The sequence below is a fragment of the Sceloporus occidentalis genome, unplaced genomic scaffold (genome assembly GCF_023333645.1).
Source record: "Sceloporus occidentalis isolate IW3139 unplaced genomic scaffold, rSceOcc1.0.p SCAF_6, whole genome shotgun sequence".
Taxonomy (NCBI): Eukaryota; Metazoa; Chordata; class Lepidosauria; order Squamata; family Phrynosomatidae; genus Sceloporus; species Sceloporus occidentalis.
In genome coordinates, this window is record NW_028316986.1 from 125,147,292 (window position 1) to 125,170,637 (window position 23,346).

Genomic DNA, 23,346 nt, shown 5'->3' on the forward strand with positions numbered 1-23,346 from the left:
GTGGGGCACAATTTGGTAAACCTGGGAGCCACAGAATGGTCCTAGAGAACTGCATATTGTCCATGAGCCACACTTTCCTTACCCCCAAATAGAATGAATGTAGGTAAGGAAATGTTTCCAACTTTGCTCCCCATGTCCATGGAGAGAGCCTGCCATCACGAATCTTCCTTGCCATACATATTCATTGTGCATTATTCAAACACCTGTAATTGGTGCATGCATCAAGAATACTCAGGGTTACAGCGGAAACAAGCTCATACTGAGAGTTGAACTGGTTCAGCCAAATTTGTAATGGCTTCAGTCTGTACTTAAATTAATGTTGTAGCTCTTAAAGGATATAACAATCTAAAAGTCTCTGGGATTTTTTTTTTTTTTTTTTTTTGGTTTGTAATTATTTCTGTCACTATTTCTCATGGAATAATTTAGAATTTGCTCCTGAGAGGAGAGCATAAAATTACATTTTGAAAATTATTTTGCATATTGTATACTTTTTGAAATATTTCAGCCCTTGTCTATTAAAGTGAGCATTGGGAGTCATTTGTAGAAGTACAGAAACTCAGACACATGTTGGTTAATGTTATTCACCCAAAGATGACTATAAGCATTCAGTTGTGTGTGTCTGAAAACTGGACAGTTGTGATTTTTTGTGATTACTGGTATGTATGTATGTATGTATGTATGTGTGTATGTATGTATGTATGTATATTATTTATGCTCTGTTCTTCAGCCACAAAGTCTCTCAGAACATTTTACAGGTTGTTAATCTGACAGTTTCCTGCCCTCAGTCTTACAATCTAAAATGTCATGACACAAAATGAAAAAGGCAGTGGGGATCAATTTCAGCAGATACTGCTGGTTCTTCTCTCCCTCTGAAGATACAACCTAGGTATGGTGGAACTGTGCCTGCCTCTCCTCTCCCTCCAAGGCCAGGATGGTAGCAGCCAAGATGGAGAGCTTTGCAACTTCCTCAGTGGCTAGGCATGGTGAAGCTGTGCTTGCCTCTCCTTCTTTCCCCCTAAGGACAGGATGGTAGCAGTTAAGATGGAGGGAGGGCTAGGCATGGTGCAGCTGGGCCTGCCTTTTATCGCCTTCCAAGGCCAGGATGGTATTAGTACATGCAAAATGAGCTTTTGGCATTTCTTTGATATAAAGTTATCACAAGTGAGCTTCAGTTAAAACATTCCCAGAATAAAGACGTATGAAAGCTTTGTTGAGTAGCTCTGTGGATTGGATATAGACTTTGCCATACTTAGAATAGACTCTTTGTTTGTTACCATGAGCTTAAGTGCCATTGATTTCAACTTTGGGTGTGATTAAGTGTTCTAATCCTATGTATATTTTTCTTGATAGCAGTTTATAGTAACAGCTGTTTATGGTTAATTGCAAGGAATCATATAATTGGAAGGTTACTTTTCTGGACTTCATTTTGTCAACTAAATTCTGCTTCATTTTGTGCCCTTAATTTATTCCCTATTATAGTGCCTCGTAGTGGGCCCAGGAACATAAGAGTTTTTGATCCTACTACAAACAGCCTTTCTGTTCAATGGGACCATGCTGATGGACCAGTGCAGCAGTACAGAATCATATATTCTCCCACTGTTGGAGACCCCATAGATGAATATGTAAGTGCTCAAATGATGAGTTAGAAATAAGTCACAGTTCAATTATTTATTTTATATCTTTTTCTTCTTCTTCAATCTCCAGTCTTTACTGAGCTTGCTGCATTGTCATCTGATATAATTGTTCTGTGTCGGAAGTATGCTTGTTTAGATATTCTTGGTCTCCAACTTCCTTCAGACCTAGTCAGCATGACCTGAAATTGGGGATAATGGGAGTCCATCAGTATTTGAAAGACCACAGATTATTCTGTCCTATTGTATGAATTAGTGTAATGAGAGATACCTCTTTATCTGTTTTTCATTTACATATTTAAAATATGAATATTTACCACCATCCAAATAGAAGTAAAGACAATAGCTTTTTGGAGGCAATGTTGTCTTTCTACTTTGATCCAAAACGTTTTCCCACTTCCATTCTACCACACAGGTTTTACAATCCTTAATAGTGCTTCAAATGATTTATAGGAAAAAGTAAAACTAGTTCCCAAGTAATATGGCTACCACTATTAATATCCTGGCTCGGCCATGAAATCCACTGGTTGATCTTCGGCAAAATACACTCTCTCAGCCTCCTAGGATAGCAATGGTAACCCATCTCCTCAAAGAAACTTGCCAAGAAAACGCTATGTTGGGTTCACCTTAGGGTCACCATAAGTTGGAAATGACTTGAAGGCACACAACAATGACAACAAATTAATATCAATATTTTATCAATATCAATATTATCAATATAATATAATATAATATAATAATATAATATCAATATTAATATCAATGGTTTGGATCTAGACTTCATCATGTTCATAACAGACTCACTGAAATAAATGGTGATTAAGGTAGTCTTCATTGCCTTATGCTGTTGATTTCAGTAGGTCTGCTGTGAAGCTAATTCAATAGATAAATTAATAAAATAAAACTAATTGTAAAATTGAGAGATTGGCAAAACAGCTACTTGCAAAGGCGAGTAGCTGCTAGGCAGTTCTACCTATTTTGCTATTAGTGTTATTTTCTTTAAAAAAGAATTCCACCCTCCTCCTCCTCCTCCTGGTTCCCTTCTTTCCTACCTTCCAGCGTTCCTTCCCTCTTCCTGCTGGGCCTCTGCTGCTTCTCCTGGGGATGGCAGGGCCTGCGGCACTCCTGCTGTGCCACCACCGCTTCTCCTGGGGCTGACAGGGCTTGTGGCGCTCAAGGCAAGCGGTGGCAGTGCCAGAAGTCCCATCAGCCCTGGCAGAAGCGGCAGTGGTATGGCAGCAACGATGGGAAGTAAGCAGGAAGGAAGGTAGGAAGGAAGGACAAGAAGGGGGAGAGAGAGAAGGAAGGAAAATAAGGAAAGGAAAGAAGGAAGGGAGGGAGGGAGGGGAGGGGACTCGGGGAGGAAGAGAGAAAGGGGGAAAGAAAGAGAGAGAGAGAGGGTTTGGTGGGAAGTGGTTTGGGGGTGGGGGTGGGAGGCAACCAGCTAAAAAAGTTCCAAAAAAGGTCCCCTTTCATAGTACTGTATGAACGACGGACCTTTTAGAATTGCTTTACTTAGCAGAGCGGAACCGGGTTCGAATGTGGATTATATCCCAAGTGGGAATGAGCCCTATATGTCTCCCTGTGTATCTCTATCTCTGATCCAAAATACATTGCAGAAATATTGCAGTTTGAGACCGCTTTAGCTGCCTTGGCTCAGTGCTAGGGAATGCTGAGAACTGTAGCGTATTGTGGCACCAGAGATTTCTGCAAGAGAAGGCTAAATATCTTACAAAACTACAGTTCCCAGCATCCTCTAGCACTGAGCAAGGGCACTTAAAGCAGTCTCAAACTGGATTATTTCTGCAATGTGTTTTGGATCTCTATATATAATCTATAGGTATATTTTCCTGTGGACCTATTTTATCCAATTGAAGAGCTGGATAGTACAGATAGCAACCCCAAATGATCGCTGTTATTGTCTCACGATCTTCATGCAAACTGTCTGACTAATAAACCCGTGAATGGTGTTAGAGGACTTTGGCTCTTTTTTTAAAAGCTCTGTCAGAACTTTTTATAATTTGGAACTTAGTTTTCATCTCCTGATTTGGCAGCACAACTTGCAGGCAAAATTCTGTCAGAGTACAGAGTGCAGCCAAATTATTTTCCCTTAGGGAGGTTGATGACATGACTTCTACTGACTTCTGTGGAAATGTTATTCAGTCTTTATAGCACTACATAATTGTCTATGATTGTTATTTATTTATGAATGATCTGGCTACTTCTTGGCATCGTAAAAGAAAAATATTGCACTCAGAATGGTACTTACGTGGCATGACATGGTTATTTCCAGTTTTTAAATTTGAGTTTTACTCATGTTAGCAAAAATACATTTATGAGAAATCTGTCCAAAACTTTGAAGACGTCAAAATAAATATGAACTATTCAAATGATATTTTAATCATCATATTTAAATATTATTTCTTGCAAAGGCCTTGTAAAGCTCAACATTTCTGCACATACATCTAATCTCTTTCATTGTTGGCTGTGCCTTAAACTTTTATGTGGCATACTCTGGATGAAATGCATGTCTCTAATGCAATTTAATGGTGTAGTAGTAATTTTTCACATATAGATGTTTATCATGACAGTATCCACAGCCCCACCCACAAAGATAGTCTAGAAATGCAGCCAGCCACATGCATCCATTCTAATAAATCATGTCTCCATTGGGATTAGAGTCTGTAAAACCACTAAGTCTTAATTATCTATTCAAGAGCAATCCATCCTAAAATACTTTACATTACAACAGGGATATCTCATAATAATGTAATGTTTCCAGGAAAATCCTTCCCTCTCTCCCAGCTACTGTGAAGACTGCAGTTGAGTTTAGAGGGAACAGGGAAACTTGCAGGAGTTGGTATATGATGACATCACCTTTGCTAATGAAAAAGTCCTGGACCTTCAACACTTTTCACCCTTGGTCCACTAGACGATCAGTGTGATTCCACTGATTTTGAAAGAAATAGGAAGAATATTTGAAAATATTCAAAAAATGTCCAAAAAGACCTTTCAGACCTTGGAACTCCACTGGAATTGACTATTTATTAAAAGGAAAGAAATAAAGAAACGAAGAGAAACCCTTGAAGCTCTGCATAAGAGAAATAATCAAATCTGTGCTTCAGTCTATGTGAATATTTACATTATACTTTGAGCAATTTTCAGAACAGCAATATTTATCTGATTTTGTTTATGTTCTAGACAATGGTACCTGGCAGAAGAAATAATGTACTGCTACAGCCTTTGCAGTCAGACACACCCTATAAAATTACAGTTGTGGCAGTTTATGAAGATGGAGATGGTGGACAAATTGTAGGAAATGGAAAAACAGGTACATTTGATACAATATTAAACAGAGCACTTTTCTTCTTCTTTGGTGATATGGAATAAATGTATTAAAAAGCTGCTGAAGGACACATATCTTGAGAACTTGATATATTCTTATTAAAGCAGTGACATGTAGCCTACCGGCTTGGCTCCCTATAGGTCCTCAGAGTTCTGCATCCCCATGAATTTTAGAATTTTTGAACCATTAAATTTTTAAAAAATCCCCTTTCCCTCCTACAAAACTCACCCATTTGGCCATTGTTTAGGCTTTGTTGGGGAGTTGTGAGCCCAGGCTATGTCTTTATTTAACCAGAATATGTGGTGCTGAAATTGTATCTCACATCCCATGGATGGTTGGGGAGTCATTGCCCATGATCACTATCATCACCATAATCAGATTTTTTTTAAAAAAAGTGAGGAGGAGTGAGTAGCCTGTCTATTCCTGTCTTAGAGTAAAAATCTTTTGGGTAAGAAGAGATTATGCAAAGTTTCAAGTGTTTAATAATATCTTTACTAAAAGGGTATGAATTTACTCTGTGCTGTGGGTTGTAGTTGTGACTGAAAAAATCCAGAAACTGCGAGGCATGTTTCAAGTCCTACTGAAATTGCCCAATAAAGAGACATGGCAAAATTGATCTCTCCTGCCCCCCCCCCCCCATCAAAGGCAAGTGCAGGTCAGAGAGCCATGCAGGGCCGTACCAGGTATTCTACTTTGGGCCAAGTGGGAAGTGCACAGTATTTGTTTTCTTTCATTTTCTTCATGGCACAGAGTTTGGGAAGTACTGCTGTGTCTTGGTGGGCTTGGTTCAGGTTCCCCAGTTGTCCTCAAAGAAGCCATTGTAGATAGAAAAAACGTTTCTACATTCTACCATTTTGTATTCTAAGTTTATATTTTTGTTAATATTTTTATTTTATTATTTTATTTTTAGTTGGGCTGCTTTCTCCTCAGAACATACACATTTCAGATGAATGGTATACCCGATTCAGAGTTTCATGGGATCCTGTACTATCTCCTGTTCTTGGATACAAAATTGTGTATAAACCTGTAGGTAAGGTTGGATATGATGATCTTAAGACATGCAAGTATATGTTTGCATGACAAAGTAATTTTTGAGAGAATCCTCTACTAAGTTGCTGTTATACTAAGAACAGGAAGTTCTGAGCTAGATGAGCCTCACTTAGTGTAAAGCACTTCCTTGTACCCCTTTACAAACTTACATTTTAAAACTCCTTCTATTCCTTTTAAGGTTCTGATGAGCCCATGGAGGTGTTTGTTGGAGAAGTGACTGCTTATACATTGCACAACTTGTCTCCTAGTACTTCCTATGATGTAAATGTTTATGCTCAGTATGATGCTGGACTCAGTGCACCACTGGTTGATCGAGGCACTACATGTAAGTCAAAGCATCCTCCCTCCCACATTGACATGGGAACCCTGCTTGCACTAGAAAATGTGTGGGAAAATTACCTCTTCCAAGAAAGAGACCCAGTCTGCCAAAACATTTTTGCCATCCGGGACAGGCAGTGTTGGAAAAATTTCCTAGTACTTTTGGCTTTCAGAGAAATATGTCCTCAAGTTGTTTGAACATAATAAAACAGAATTTAGAAGTACAGTTGGCCTTCAATATCCCCTGTGGTTTTGTTCCAAGGTCCTCTGTGGATACTAAGATCTGTAGATACTCATATCTCATTATATATATTGGTATAGTAAAATGGTGTCCCTTATATAAAATCACAAAAATCAAGGTTTGCTTTTTGCAAAAAACAAACAAAATTTATGTAAATATTTTTGAATCATGGTTGGTTGAATCCATGGATGCAGAATCTATAGATACAGAAGGCTAACTACACAACCAACCAACTAACCAGCTGTGTGGAGGTGGGTTTTTAAAATGAAGTTTGGGATGATTTGGCGTGATTTAGGGTCACCAGAAAATCACATCAGAAAATTAAAATTTAATTGGACCAGGGTTTTGGGAGCCTGAGGGGCTCCCAGGGTCACAAAAGTGGAGTCTGCTGGATATATTTTCCCCACCCCATCCAAAGCTGTGTTAAATAATCCATTGGAAGAGATGCAATTTTCCTTGTTGGAATTTGAAGAAAATGTTCCTCATTGGCTGGGGGACACACAGGATAATTGAATCATATTTCAGTCTGGGTGTGACTCTATAAGCAGTCCCCAAGGAGTCATTGCATCTACATTTCATTTCATTGTATTTTTGTAATTTTTGTGTACCTTCAAGTCATTATGGCAACCCTAAGGCAAACCTATTATGGGGTTTTCCTGGCAAGATTGGTTCAGAGGCCTTTTGCTTTTGCATTTCTCTGAGGCACAGAGTGACTTGCATAAGGTCATCCAGTGGCTTCCCATGGCTGAACAGCGATTTGTACCCTGGTATCCTAGAGTCTTAGTCCAGTACTCAGAGCATTACACCACACTGACTCTTGATGCATGAATGTAACTTAAGTTGAAAGTTAAGAGTGAGAAGAAATGTACAGCAGTGTTTTCAAATGGTGCTTTCTTTCTCCTGCTTTTTGAAGTTATTTTTTTTAAAAAAAACAACAACATCATAACCAGTATTTCCTGAACAGTGCTGACTCATAATTTTATACTTGTCTCCATGTGTGAGGAAATGAATTGTTAGTAAATCATTTTCCTTTCATCTTTGCAGTGTACTTGAATGTCACTGATCTGACAAGTTACAATGTGGGATGGGACACATTTTGCATCAGATGGGCAGCTCATCGTTCTGCCTCTTCTTACAGACTGAAGTTAAATCCAGCTGATGGTAAGTACTGAATATTGAATCATGTACAAAATTTTTGTAATATATCACCAAGAATATGAAGATCGTAACATAAATAATAATAATAATAGTAATAACAACAACATTTATTTATATCCTGCCTCTCTATAAAATGCAATTGGGGCGGCTTACAAAGATTAAAAAATATGCAATCCAAAACCCTCAATCCCCCCTTAAAATACAATTAAACAATGTAAGAATTAAAAATACTTAAAAACAATACTATAAACAATAGGTCGTGACTGTGGTGACGTCAGAGTTTAGCAGTTAGATTTTCCTTCTGGTGGTCAGGGAACTATTCAAGAAAGGCCTGCCGGAAGAGATCCGTCTTTATAGCTTTTCTAAAGCATTTTAGGGTGGTAATATGATGGATCTCATCCGGCAGGCCATTCCATAATCTGGGCTCAATAGCTAGAAAGTTTTCTGGGCGGTCAAGGATAGCTTTGTTTTATAAGGCTGTAACAAATTCCTCCCCGAGTATCTAAGTATGTGGGGAGGATTATATGGAAGGAGGACGTCCCGAAGATGAAGGGCTTACTGCATGTTTCTATCTAAATCTGGCAGCACTTGACAAGCAAAGTCCATTTGCATACTTCATCCTCCTTTCTTCAAGGCACTTCTGCCATTGCTGGAACTTTTCATGATTATTGATGACTTAGGGCATATCCACACTGGAAAAGTAAAGCACTTTGACACCACTTTAACTGTCATGGCTCTATCCTGTGGAATCCTGGCATTTGTAGTTTGGTGAGGTATCCATCCTGGTCTGTCAAAGAGCTCTGATACCTGACTGAACTACAAATCCAAGGATTCTGTAGGATAAGTCATGACAGTTAAAGTGGTGCCAAATTGCTTTAATTATGTAGTGTAGGTATACTCTTGTGGAATCTAAGAGCGAGAATGGCACTTGCTGTTGGTGATCAGGGTACAGACTCAAGGACCAGGATCCATTGAGGTTTTTCTACTACTGGAAATGCTTCTATCAGGACATCCAGGAGGGGACAATCCTTTCCCCAAGTAGTCCTTAGCGTACCTTCAAAAGGTGATCCAAAGAGCTAGGAAATCATCTGGAGTAGATTTTCAGGTCACACTGTGGGATACAGGGAGAGGAGAGGAAAATAAAAAGCTCACATCACAGAACCAACTTTCAAGGTTTTTATAGTGGTGGCCTGGCACACTATCATAATAATTGGTCAGGAATCTACAGAATAAAAGTAAACAGTTGGTTCTGTTAATGCTCCTCGAGATTTTTAAATGGAAAACATGAGGAAAAGGACTGCAGGCGCCATCATATCCTCAAGTATTTCTGGTTGGCAGAAATTCCCCTGATTTATAAAAACTATTACTGTTCTTAAGAACCTGACTGGAACTGTAATTAGAGAGCATAGTGGCGCCCACCAAACTGTTAGTAAAACATCTGTTGAAATCTCACATTATCTTAGCCTTTCCATGGAGTTGATTTTGACTAAGAAATACATCTTATATTACAGCTATCTTGTATCAATGAATAGTTTCAAGGTTTTTACATCAGACAGATCACTGTCTCTTTCCTGTAAAGATGAATAGCCTTAACCAATGGGAGATCATCCTGGCCAACGTTGACCCAAGATTATTGCTGCTTAAGGCAGAGCAGCAGATGGTGGTCTGCAGTGACAAGCTGCATAATATACAAAGTTGGCCAAATTATTTTCTAATATGAGGCAGAAATTCCAAGCACATTTTCTTATAATTGGCAGCAAAAATACAATATTAAGAAAGAAAATTGCTATGAATTTTCTGTGCTTTCATAGCACCCCAAATAACTTTCTCACTCTGCTTAATAGCAGGGCCAGTTCTGGATGTAATGTATATTTTCTGACTGGTCAGTGGGAAAGGTGCAGACAGCATGAGGTTTATGTGCCATTCACTGGGAAAGAGCTTCAGTCTGATTGTCTCCCTCTATGAAAAACAAAGGTTGTTTGTTGTGCTCCAGTGTTTGTTCTTGAACCATGGGCTCCTTGAATTTCCTTCCTATTGCTTATAGATTTCATCTGTGCTTTCTGCTCTAGTTAAAGTTCTAACACAGTTGTGTTAAACATGATTTGCCTGAGCCTAGATAGAACTAAGGGTTGTGAAGGAAAAGGTTTTAAAGAGTTGTTTTAAATAACTGCTTTTTATCCTTTTAAGTGTATGTTTTCGTATTGTCAATAATGCAATGCTATTTTAATATTGATCTTTTTTACATTTTTAACTCTGTTGTGATCATAGTATATAAGCTCACTAAACATAGTGAGTCCCAATTTTGGGGGAAAAGAAGGGTATAAATAAAGTTATATTAGTAGAAGCAGCAAGGGAGTAGTCTGGACTGTAGACACTACTAGCCTTTGGGGAGAGTGGAGAGAGATCATCATTTCTTTCTCCTAGCATCATTCTCCAACAATATCACAGCATTAGAAACCTCTTTCTGTGTGTGTGTTGTACAATATAACCACAGCATGGGATTTCTAGCCACTGCAAGGACTTTGGAATGCTTGCACCATTGATAATCCATCCTTGTATCTACTTAGGGTGCATCTACCCTGTAGAAATAGTGCACTTTGACACTACTTTAAGTGCTGTAGTGCTATAATAATGTAATATAAGTGTTATAGATGCCTGGGATTTGTAGTTTTATAAGGTCTTCAGCCTTCTCTGGCAGAATGTTGGTGATTCTGTAGGATGGAGCCATGGTAGTTAAAGTGATGTCTAACTGTATTATTTCTACAGTGTAAATGCACCTTAATTCAGAGGCATGGATAACATGCTTTCCCTTTTATTAGGTATGCACCTTATTTTTGTTGAATCATATAAACAGATAATTTAGTAACATGGTTACTCTGCCAGTATCTCTCCTAGAAGGCTAGAAAGAGATTTTATCCTTTTCAAAAGGGATTTTAAATTTTGTATAAATGTGGTATGTATGAGAATTAGGAAAATCCAATGAAGATCAAGGAAAGGATTTAAATCTGCTGTATCACAAGCAAGCATGATGCCTGCTGAGCAGTCTTTCCCTTGTGCTGTTATTGTATTAGCTGCCTTTTCCAACCTTTTGCCTTTCTTGTCCTGGGGCAGCAGTTCACCAGCCTGCATCCCAGATGCTCCAAGAGTTCCTTCCAATTCTCTGAAAGGTTAGGAAGAGCATATAGCAGAGTTGCTACCCACACCCCTTCGGCAACCATTCCCTTCATTCCTTTATTTGCTTTCTCTTTCAACTTGCAACCAGCAATGCAATACCCATTATTAAATACTTTTTCTGATTATGTTATCTATGTGCAGGATCTAGAGGGCAAGAAATTACAGTGCGTGGAACAGAAACCAGTCACTGTTTTACTGGCCTTTCTCCGGACACTGAATATGATGCTACTGTCTTTGTTCAGACTCCAAACCTTGAGGGTCCTCCAGTGTCTACAAAGGAGCGGACATGTAAGTGAAAATAATAATAACAACAGAGGTAGTTGTAGTAACGACAAGGATGAGTGATAATGATTTAAAGGATATGGAAGGAATGTTAATTGTTCTTGAAGACACTGCACTGTTTTTAAAGGAACATACACCGGCCCCTTTCCTATACACGGCGGATCCGTTCTGGGCCCTCCTACATATGGGAAAAAACGCGTAAGGTTAAATCCCTTTATTTGCTATGGTGGCGCAATCCCGCACATGTGGTGGCTTCACAGTGTTTTGGTGGCCACGGCGTTTAAACCGCTTCTTTTTGAGCTGGAAAAACACTCAATTGGGGCTGCAGCATATGGTTGTCACTGCCCCAATCCAGCAATCAAAGGGGCGGTGTGACATCACTCCTTCAGGGCCATCTGTTTTACCCCATTCTTTAGAAACATTTTGTTTCACTTAACAATCTGTTCAGATCAACAGATAATTTTTTTTTTATTAGATGTTTTTCATCATTTTTGTGAACTCTTTACTCTCTTTGCTACAGGGAAACTATTGGGGAAAGAAATGAAAAGGATCAGAACAGTCAATGGAAAGAACTTCTTAGCAGATTATATTTTTCAAAATAAGTTAATATTTTATTGTATCATATAATTCTTTTTATTTTAGTTGTTACTATTACATTGCAATTTGTGAAATGGAACTTATATAGAAAAACTCTACCTAATAATTGTCAAGGCCAGTGGATAGTATAATAAAGTTAGTGCTGATTACGATTATTTTTATTCTAGTAATAAAGCCGACAGAACCACCGACAGAACCACCTACCCCTCCTCCACCCCCAACAATCCCACCTGCTCGAGATGGTAAGTGTTTATTGGAAGTTTTGAAATATTTGTGGCATATCTCTGAAATCAGGGTTTTAAATTTAGACTCGAATAAGAGCTCTGAAGTATTTTGTGTTGATTTATGTTATCCTAACTTAGGTTGTTCATACCTCATGAACAGTGAAGTATATTTTGCTCATAGCTATAATTTACTTTTGACCTATTTTCACTTTATTGTAAATCCCTGAGTGGCATTCAGTTTGCTATTTTTAGTTTTAATCCTGTATGCATATATTGTTCATTTAAGGCCCTGTCTGCCAAATCAAATGGCGTTCCCCCATCTTATAGGTGGGGAGTCCACGTGACACAGCCCCCAAACCCCATATGTGGGATGAACAGTCCAGGTGATTTCCAGCCCATTAAACACCGACTGGGGTTTATCCCTATTAAAATGGACTTTAAAAACTGACTATGGACTTTAAATGGACTTTAAAAACGGACTGCTCTGGATCTTCCTGGAAGATCTGGAGCCCTCTGTTCTCGTGCTGGGCGGCTGTTTAAAACACATCTCACTGTGCTGTCCAATGCAGCCATGACAAGTCACCTGCTTTGAGGTCAAAATGAGGCACCCAGCCATGTGACTGACACTGAGCATCTTGTTCTGGCCTCAGAGTGAGCAATGTGCTTCTGTGGCTACACAGACAGCACAACAGGATGCACATGCGAACAACCACCCAGCATTGGAACAGAGGGCCCCATATAATGGGGGGAGGTTGGGGCAGCTCTGAGGCCAGGATACTCTGGGCTGTGCACTAGCTCTCCCAGATCTTTGAATGCAGTTTTCAAAAATCCTTATTGGGATGGGTGCTTTTCATATGTATTCTGTATGTTCCAAATAGATAATATGGTGTCCTTCTAAATACTATCTCAAAATCTTTGTTGTACTATAACTGCTGAGTGACTTCTGGACCCAATGTATCTTTCAGTATGCAAGGGTGCCAAAGCAGACATAGTCTTCTTGACTGATGCTTCTTGGAGTATTGGAGATGACAATTTCAACAAAGTAGTGAAATTTATTTTCAACACTGTTGGAGCCTTTGACTTAATCAACCCTGCTGGAATTCAGGTTTGTCTGTTCTTTCTATTGTAAGCAAGAAAGGCTGAGACTTTAAATATTCTTGAAAGAAGCTGGTGGATACAGTGTTGGCTAAAGTGTTCTGCATGTCTGAAAAAATGTCCACTAGCTCTCTACTTCATATAGGAGCTTATTGTATGGCTCTCCGTGACACAGGAACAGAATGGAACAGAAGGGTACAGAGTGGGGGGAGAACATGTCTTACCGCAAGGGAGAAAGCTGCTGATGTCACCAGAAGTCCCCAATCCATTCCCCATCCATCCCACAACAGCCGATTTTCAAGAATTGTTCAGAATCGTTCTTGAAAATCAGCTGCTGTGGGACGGATGGGGAACAGATTGGGGACTTCCAGCAGCATTGGCAACATCCCGTGCAGTAAGACACATTCTCCCCCATTCCATATCCTTCCATTCCATTCCCGTGCCACGGAGAGCCATGCAATAAGCTCCATAGATTTGCTGGAATCCTGTTGGGCCACTATGTACTATGTAGCACCAAAACAGATGGGCCAAAAAGATCAGCTTCCGGCCACTTTGGGAGAATGGTGTGCAGATGACACATGCCCCCAGACCATCTAGAAGTCTCTCTGAGGCCACCTAAGGCAGCCCAAAGCCATTGGCAAAAGGAGCAATAAAAAACTGTTCCTGCAGGCGGCTCATTTAGGATCGCAACGGTGGCCTGCTTTGAGAATGGGCTGTGCATTCACTGTAGTCCTCAGCCAATTGGAGCTTGATTGTGGCTGGAGTGGCCAGAGGCCACTCCAAGCCACCACTCTGCTTCACCCCATCGTTGCTGTGTAGTGGATTCTGGTCAGACTACCCCAAATCCCACTTACCAGTCAGAGGCTACTGGGATCAATGGGGATCTGTACCCCTGTCAGTTGAGAAGCTGCTGCCTGACATTCCTTGCCTCCAATGCAATAGGCAAAAAAAGTAAAAAAAGGGACCCTTGTCATCATACTGTATGAATCCCCCTCACAGTGGAAGCTGGGAACATCAGGCAGCTGTTTCTTAATTGAGAGGGGAATGAACCTTCATCAGTCCTAGTGGCTGATGACTGGCAAGTGGGCCTTGGGGGACTTACGTGGTCCCTATGTAGTCCTTAAACTAGGGGCTACTTAAGGGTCATGAATGCTTAACAGTTGCAAATGTGTAGATGTAGGCCATGTACTCGCAACTGCTCAAATTATTTGCAGCTGTTGTTTTTATCTTTCACTTTATAAACCTTATTACTAGATTCCATCTGCATGCTCTTTGTGGTAGAAAAGGCAAGAATAAAATGCTTTGTTTTCTTAGCAATAATAATTTCATTTAGATAAATATTATCAGTTCTTATAATTCCCAGCCAGAATGGCCACTGGGCATGTTGGAATGGATGAGAGTGTTTTTAATCCAACATACCTGGAGGAGACCAGATTGAGAAGACTGCCATAGATGGTAAATTCATTAAGATCTAACAAAAGACCATCACAGCAATATGACAGCTTCTCTGTTTAAAAATCCCGTCACATATAGTTGCAGTCTAGAGAAAATACTTTCATCCCATGCATATCAGTTGTGAGGTACACAGGACATTTTTCAAAACTGTTTTGGATACTGTTGCAATGGATTTCCACCTCCTGCTTCAAAACCTTTCCAGATGATGAATTTCCTCTTTTTCCTATATTCTTGTACAATGCCAAATCTTTCACTGAGCTCTTGTGAGGAAGTATTCAATATAAATCTAGCAAATTGGAGTACTCATAATCATAGTACAGAACATCTCTTTCCCTTAGTTTTATTGTATTGTTAAATAAAACAATAGCACCTGTGTAGTTTAAGAGAGTTTAATTTTATGTTCTCATTTTTAGGTTTCCTTTGTGCAATACAGTGATGATCCAAAGCCTGAGTTTAATTTGAATACGTATGATGATAAAGGACTAGCCCTAGGAGCACTTCAGAACATTCGGTACAAAGGAGGAAACACAAAAACTGGTAAGTTTAGATATATTAATGTCAATGTTCAATTTTTTTTTAAAAAAATATGATATTTTATTGCTTCAAAGACTTTCATTTTGATTTTGATTTCAGTGGCAACTGAGTACTGGTAGGTTAACATTAGCTAAGCCCAACTGAAGAAATCATTCTTTGCTACCAAGCCATCTGCACAGTCATCCAGAAGAGCTGTCTCATTTGTTTAAGGGCTTACTATGCATGGGTCCACAAGGAGATTATATTAGATTAGTTGATATTATACTATGAAGAATTTGTATGACACTTTGCAGAAAACATCCTTCAGATTTTGTCTTTTCAAAAAGAAGGATTCTAATGAGATGAAGTGAAGTAGTGGAGATTGATGCTTATAAAGCTTTTGACTGGCTTGAGATGATGTAAAGGAATGGTGACATTAGGCATTTTCTGTTTAGTACTGTGGGTATACTCTAAAGGCTGGAGAATCCCACTTATTAACAATAGATGTTAAAATGTCACGTAACTTTTGGACTAGAAAAGTCTTAAAAGGTATCACCTGTATTGTTTTTTCTCAAGAACTCTGAAAAGAAAGGACCACTCAATCCAGTCAAAAGCCTTATAAGCATTCAGCATGTATACTCCAAGTGGTTTTCTGTGGAACCTTTTGGATCTGCTCTGTTAATTCAGATCCTAGTGAATTCAATTTCAGCCTCTGCTGGTCTTGTGTTGATGAATACTATCCATTTCAAGCTGGTTATTGACAGAGCAAGTTTTAGTGCCCTTGGTTGACCAATACTGAAAACTGGACATGGAAGTGTGCTTCTGCTGGACCACTCAACAGCTTTCATTCACTTCAGCAATGGTGTCTTTCTCGGCTACATCTCAGAGATGGGTTATGCAGGCCCTGTTTTATATTAGTTCCAGTCTTTCTTGGAGGAATAAATGCCATGATGGTGCTGGCAGGGATTTATTTATTTATTTCATTTCTATGCATCCTTTCTCCCAGAATGGGACCCAATGCAACTTCCAAAGAGAATCAGTCAAAACACCTTAATAAAAAATTAGGCATTTAAAAATTCTCCATTATACAGTATAAAATCATTTAAAACCAAACAGGTGGAAGGAGAGATTCTCCCAGTCCCATCAGTTTTCACAGGCACGCTTGGTGATGAATCAAGAGAATGCCTTTTTGGTTGCTTTTATCAGGCTGTGGAACTCCCTTCCACAGGAAGTTAGGTTGATCCCTTTCTCTACTTTCCTCCTGTCAGCAGAGGTGTTTGGCCTCTGATTGCCTATTGCAGAAGGGGTTTTTTAATGGTTGGTGTTGTACTTCTTTGCACATTTCTTGGTATGTTTCTAAATTGTTTTAAACCATTTTAATTTAATTTAATTGACTGAATTTTTGCTTTATTCTTTTAAAATCCTTTTTAGAAGCTGCCTACTAATGAAAGGTGGGCTAACTATAGAAAGACAATGAAGCCTTTGCTTGTAAGATAATGTCTTAGGCAGGTAACCTAAACTGGACCTTGTTTTACAATTCACAGGCAAAGCCCTTACTTTTATCAAAAACAAAGTCTTGACATGGGAGAGTGGCATGAGGAAAGGTGTTCCCAAGGTACTTGTTGTTGTAACAGATGGTCGGTCACAAGATGAAGTGATGAAAGCTGCAGCTGTCATACAGCACTCTGGTAGGTAACTTTTATTGACAGGATTGAATAGGATGTAAATTCTGCTAACACCATCAAATGTCAGATTCTTTATTGTTCCCATAGCTCAAGTATTGCACAGCTCAAGTAATATTATTAGCATTTCAGAATCAGTTATGCTTGGACTAGCACATGGTTTAAAACCTGAGTACATGAGATCTTTGTATGTTAGCTGGGCTTCCAGAGTGTGCTCTGCCATCTGAACTGATGTTCTTATCAGAAAGGTGACCTTCTTGGTAGTGGTGCCTTTGTTGTGGAATTCAGAGGTTCTGTCAATGAACAGATACAAGATACGTGATATCTATGTCCAGATATGTTTCCAGAGCTTTTCACTATTACATAATTGGTAGCTCAGTCTGAAAGAGGTGCTAGGAAAAGCAGTACTCTTCAACTAAAATATCATTTGGTTACCAAATGAAGAAGAGCCACTGAGCTCTATCTCCTCCCCTCCTACTGACAGTCTCTAAATAAATCTTTACCACGTGAAACATAGAAGAAGGGTCTTGGCACACAGGAGAGCTGGCATTCTTCATTTGTCCCACAATTTGATGTAGAGAGTTCATTGGAATAGTCCTCTTCCAAGTTAATTTGCATGCAGGCATCAAAACTTATTATTATTATTATTATTATTATTATTATTATTATTATTATGCTTTATTTATATAGCGCTGTATGTACACAGTGCTGTACATACAAACAATAAAATGGATAAAGTAAACCCGCCCATGGTGTACAATCTAAGAAATAATAAAGTAGAGGCAATTTTTGAACGCTGCAGCTTATATTTCAAATTAATAAATCAATAATAATGATGTCAACATTTGCTTTCAGAGCCCAGTGCTATAGACACATTTAATAACTAATCTTAGTAGTGATAATGAAGTGAAGTGAGTAAACAGATGATTTGATCATGGAAGTGCTAATAGAAGAAATGTAATTAAACATTAAGAGACTTCTTATGCAGGATGTTAATACTGTGAGAAACAGGGATTGAAGGATTAGGTTGAAGAAGTAGTTTAAGGAGTAAAATAATTATTAGGAGTAAAACTTTAGAATAACTTGTGGGTCAGGCATAATAATGAGGAAAAGCTGTCCTCCCCCCCCCCCCTTTTCTTGTTTTTATTAACTTCTCTTGGCATCAATCTAAAAGTTTTCTTTTTTTTCCCCCTTCTGTCTTGCATGACTTTTTCTTAAAATGCTTTCATATGCTGTAAGCTTCCCATAAGATTTAAGAGTGCTGATTAAGAAAACTGTTTCTTGTTTTAGTTTAAGGTACCTATATATCTGTTTATCCTGAATCTGTTCTCAATGTAAAACTCTACCATATTATCACTGGAATATGTTTCATCGCTTTACTTTTTCAAGATGTTTTCTTTTTTCTTACACCAAGAGAATTTAAAATGTACATGCATACATGCTTCGCATTATCTCTTCTGAAAGTTTTACTTTATCTTATTATGTGGCTTAGCAACTACCTAGAAAAACATAGACAGAAGATTCCTGTACAAATATTAACCCAATATTGCATTCACAGGTTTCAGTGTCTTTGTTGTTGGTGTGGCTGATGTCGATTACCATGAACTGGCCAAAATTGCCAGCAAACCCAGTGAACGTCATGTCTTTATAGTTGATGACTTTGATGCTTTTGAAAAGATTGAAGATAACCTCATCACTTTTGTTTGTGAGACAGCTACCTCAAGTAAGTAAGCTATTCAGGCCATATCTTCTCAAGATGGGTTTCAGTCTACAGTTGAGTCTATTGTCTTCTCAATATATTTTAATCTATTGTAGGTGATAGTTATGTTGAAGAAATACCATCTTGCCATGTATTCAGGAAACAAATAGTACTATCAAAGGGGAAAAGTCCATACCTCAGTGGTGGAAAACATATTTGGAATCACAAGTCCCAGATTAACTCCCTGCTAGCTCAGATGTGGTTGGGGAGGACCCCTGAATGATACCCCATGAAGCTCTGGATAGCTTTTGACAATCAGGAGTTTATTGTACTGGCCCTGAAACGAGCCCAGTGCGTTCTAAATGTGTGCGTGCAGGAGCGCGCATAGAACGGGATGGGCCAAGAACCCCATTTTATCGCACACTGGAATGCCGCTTTGCCCCTGGCGTTCTAGTTGCGTCCCCGTTCCGTCCCAGAGGGTGCCATTTCTGAGAATGCTTTAGAACAGTTCTTGGTCCCATCCTGTTCTGTGTGCACCCACGCCCGTGCACACACACGTTTAGAACACACTGGGCCCGTTTCAGGGCCAGTACGATAAACTCCTCAGTGTAGATAATTTTCTGAGTCTGAGGGAGCAAGGTTATGACTCTGTATAAGAGCAGGTTTCTTTGGCCTGATACATATGGGAACTTTGTGGTATGATGGCAGCGATTCTAGGGCTCGGAAGCAGGCACCAACCGCACACTCCCGAGCCCTAGTATGTGTGGGCGGTGCCATTTTTGAGCAGCACCTCCCACATGAGGCACTTATTGATGACATGTGTGCATCTGAGCACCCACACATCACTTGCAGTAAGTGATGTTGTAAGGGCTGCAATGCAGCTCTTATGACATCGCAAAAAAGGAGCTGCTCAGGCGGCTCCTTTTTTATTGTGCAGCTGTGCCACGCGGTCTGGTTGCGACGGCAACACTGCGCAGGTCTGTACTGTGCCTATATTTTTAAATGAGACATTATTGTCTTTACCTGTATGTTTCATTAGCAAGTAATTATGTGTTCCATATCTCTTGAATTTATACCAGATAGCATAGTATTAAGTGTAACTGGAGACTACTTATCTCTTTCAAATATATACAGTCATAAATCCTCTGTGTGGTGTAGTGATAGAAAGACTGTTCAAAAACATTCAGAACAAGTTTGAATAGTCTTGGTTTTGTGGGTGTCTTCACAGTTAGGACTTTTTGCATAGTAGAAACGCATTTTCCATGTAAGAAATAGAATTTTTTGCAAAGAAGTATTATTTTCAGTGTTGCCAAGAAGCCTCGAAGATCTTCCCCAGAATGTTTTATGGAAATTGGCAACACAGATTATTTTCTTCAGAGAAAACTGTTTAATGCACAGAAAATGCTATTGTCTGCAGCAAAAATCTGCAAATATTACAGTGAATAAGTCATGAACTGTGAACAGCCTTTGAAGGCTACAGTCTTCAAAGACTTTCTTGCAATGAGAATAAAATTGCTACAATTACTTGGCCTGTCTTTTGAGAACTTATTTAGTAAAGAATTATGTCCTCAGTGTACTTTCTGTTTCTGTATACTCTAAGCGTGGTTGTGAAATACATAACCAAAATATTCTATCTCAGTATTAATTCATTTAATTAATTTATATTCTGGCTTTCTCCCTATAATGGGACTCAAAACAGCTAACAACATATTTAAAAACAATACAAAATCAATGTCATTAAAGCATAAACATAAGAGTTATTTTAAAAGTGATTAAACAATTTATAGCATTATAACATTAAAATATTAAAATTCATTAAAATATCATATACAAACAGCACCAAACTAGAGTGGGTGACAAGTAAGTTCTGGTCCATTTGAGGATTCCCATCCTTCTGACCAGAATCAGTTGTCTAGTTACAACAACAGCGGGTCAATGAATTTTTTATCATCTCCTTAATACATTAATTTATGTTTGATCTCTCTGCCACCCATTCAACAGTCACAATGCCCTTGGAATGAGATGCTTGCAAGTAATCTAAAAATGCTGGCAGGAACATGGGCCAGGATCCATTCAGCTGTAGGCAGCCTCCTTGTATACATTCCTGCAGAGTCAAATGTGACACTTTGCAAGTTGTATTAAAATGCTGGATGACTGTGGGTTGGCAAAAGTGTTTAAATTAAAGTGTGAAAAGCAATTGGCTATCCCTGTCTTCAGTTAGGATCCCTTGGGCTGTGTGCACCTTCCAATGTTTGCACTCTGCCTGCAAAGTTGTTTGGGTGTATCCAAAGTGACATTTGATGTAGTCTGAGAAGCTGCAGGAAAGGGCAATCAGCAGGGTGTTTTCCCCTCTCCTCAGTACATGCACAAATCGTTTTACAGTGACAAAATACTGGAAACATGTAAACTTACCAGTTCTTTCCTCGAAAACATCCACAGGAGGAGTGTTTACAGTAGTCTTACCCTACTTGGCACTCTTCAGATGTACTGGATTACAACTCCCATCACCTCAGCCACACAATCACTACTTATGTAGGACTACAAATTAAGAACATTGCTACTGCTCTTTGGTTATTTCATTTGACATGCTTTTCCTCTGTTTCAGCTTGCCCTCTCATGTACTTGGATGGCTATACCTCTCCTGGTAAGATTTTAATTATGTACGAAATTCTCCAGCCTAGTAAATGTCTCACTTCATATATATTTTCCCTGAAATCCCTCCATTCTTTTATTCTCCCTTCCAGGTTTCAGGATGCTGGAATCTTATAACTTAACAGAGAAGTATTTTGCTTCTGTACCAGGAGTTTCCTTGCAGTCAGGATCCTTCCCCAGTTATATGGCATACAGACTTCATAAAAATGCCTTTGTCAGCCAGCCCACAATGTAAGCTCTTTTCTTGGAAAGCTTTTTAATTCTGGGGGGAGAGTTGCCCACGTATGGAACATATGGAACAAATAACTAATGGCACTGGACACTTACTGGGATAAAGGGGGACACCTGTTCAGTCAACAGCATAAAGAAATGCGCTCTGCAAAAACTACATCACTTTTTTCAAATAATTTTTGACTTCTGTAGTTGTTCAATGTATCTAGGATTTCTAACCCTCTTTTGGTTTTTATGCCAATATATATTTTTATGGACACGGCAACTGAAATATATTCAGTAAAAGCTATCCACTTCCAAACACAGGAATCTTACTGATGTGCAGAGGAGGATCTTAGCCATGGAGCTATAAAGTGTTGTATGGGACAGTGTACTACAAGCTGTTACCATATCCTTCCCATGTGAGGGGAATATTTTCCACCTAATCTCAATGCCTCCTTTTGCCAGTAGCAGAGGGATTCTGTAGGTATATTGGCATTTATAAAACAACAACAACACAGTATTGTTTGGATACACTAAAGCCCCAAATCAATATACCAAAATCAAGGCAAAGTCACATTTTGGGGTGGGGGAGACCACATTATTAAAGCATTTGTTTTGCAAACAGAATGTCCCAGGTAGAAAACCTGAATGTCTTCTTTTTGAGCCACCTCTGACTTCAAATCTTACAGAAATGCTATTTGTCAGAATAAATGGTACTAGGTTCAAGGGACCAGTGGCTTTACTAAGGTACTCCAGTGTGGTAACTCATGTTGCCACCGCCAGACTGCTTGGCACACACCCCAACCACCCCTCTCTGCCTAGGGTTGCCATTTCACAGCTTCTGGCGGGACCTTCCAGGTTTTTTGACCTTGGGGAAGGTTCCATCCAACCTTTGCATTAGGTCCTGGGGACAGCTGGATTCTGGTTCTTGTCTCTCCATCTCAACCTCCCCTTCCCAACAGCGGCAGTGCAGCATCCATTTCTGTGGGAGAGGCTGCAGCCAGGCTTCCAGTTCCTCCATCCCCATCAGCCAGGCAGAGGAGGAGGAGGAGCTTTTCATTCAGCTGAGCCGAGACTAGAGAGACCTGTGGAGGAGGCAGGTCAAGGGTTTTCTTGGAAAGTTTGTTCAGAGAGAGTTTGTCTTCCCTTGAGGCTGAGAGAGTGTGATTAGCCCAGTGGGCTTTTTTTATTCTCAAGGAAGAGATCGAACCCAGGTCCTCCTGCCATGCTTCCTCAGATGCATTTAGTCTCAGAGGTGCTCCAAAATCTTTATGTCCTTGAATATTATTATTATTATTATTATTATTATTATTATTAACTGAAAGAGTCTGCTTCTTCAGATGCATTTAGTCTCAGAGGTGCAACAAGTTCTCTATAATATAAGGATTTATATAATTTTTTTAAAAAATATTATTTGTGGCTTTTAGTCGGTTGTGTCCTCCATTTGCTTGAATGTCCTACATTTTGGCCTAAATTTTGTCCTACATTTTTCTACATTTTGTCCCAGTTTGGTGGTAGTGAATTATGGCAACCCTATCTCTGCCAGCCAGGCAGCCTCTTCTAGTATCCCAATGTAGAAGAAACAACTGTTTTTTGGTTCCTGGCATTTTAGAGTTCTAGCAAAGGATTTAAAATTAGACTATGCACACTCCTCCAATCCTTAATAATGTCTTCCACTTGAATGGGAAAGAAAAATAACTAAGTAAGAAAACTGAAAAACATGGAGGATTTACACCAGGGTCTGAATCATGCAACCTTCCAGATATTGTTAGCTTGCAAATGATAGCAGCCCTAGCTAGCATAGCCCATGGTGAAAAATGCATTCTAACAATATCTGAAACATTGCATGTCTCACCCTTGGTTAACAATTTGCTCCCTTTTTTCATGACCTTTTGTTTAGTTTTTTCACACAAAGTAGGTCATTTGAGGTTCCTTTTATGTCTTCTGCAGCATTGATTCTCAACTTTGATACTCCAGGTTTCAATTTCAGTTCCCAGAAGCTCAAGGTTGCTTGGC

At 39.2% G+C, this 23,346-nt stretch overlaps 1 protein-coding gene across 1 annotated transcript in view; it reads left to right on the top strand.

The window, feature by feature from the left end:
* COL12A1 (collagen type XII alpha 1 chain) overlaps nucleotides 1–23,346 on the top strand; it is a 146,132-nt gene that overhangs the window by 83,833 nt on the left and 38,953 nt on the right. The window contains exons 37-49 of the mRNA XM_089530905.1: nucleotides 1,480–1,622; nucleotides 4,833–4,962; nucleotides 5,888–6,007; nucleotides 6,206–6,352; nucleotides 7,631–7,747; nucleotides 11,060–11,206; nucleotides 11,965–12,039; nucleotides 12,987–13,126; nucleotides 14,985–15,108; nucleotides 16,629–16,772; nucleotides 18,325–18,489; nucleotides 21,071–21,109; nucleotides 21,210–21,348. Coding sequence (XP_089387031.1) covers nucleotides 1,480–1,622; nucleotides 4,833–4,962; nucleotides 5,888–6,007; nucleotides 6,206–6,352; nucleotides 7,631–7,747; nucleotides 11,060–11,206; nucleotides 11,965–12,039; nucleotides 12,987–13,126; nucleotides 14,985–15,108; nucleotides 16,629–16,772; nucleotides 18,325–18,489; nucleotides 21,071–21,109; nucleotides 21,210–21,348 — 1,630 coding nt within the window. The remainder of the gene's footprint in view (nucleotides 1–1,479; nucleotides 1,623–4,832; nucleotides 4,963–5,887; nucleotides 6,008–6,205; nucleotides 6,353–7,630; nucleotides 7,748–11,059; nucleotides 11,207–11,964; nucleotides 12,040–12,986; nucleotides 13,127–14,984; nucleotides 15,109–16,628; nucleotides 16,773–18,324; nucleotides 18,490–21,070; nucleotides 21,110–21,209; nucleotides 21,349–23,346) is intronic.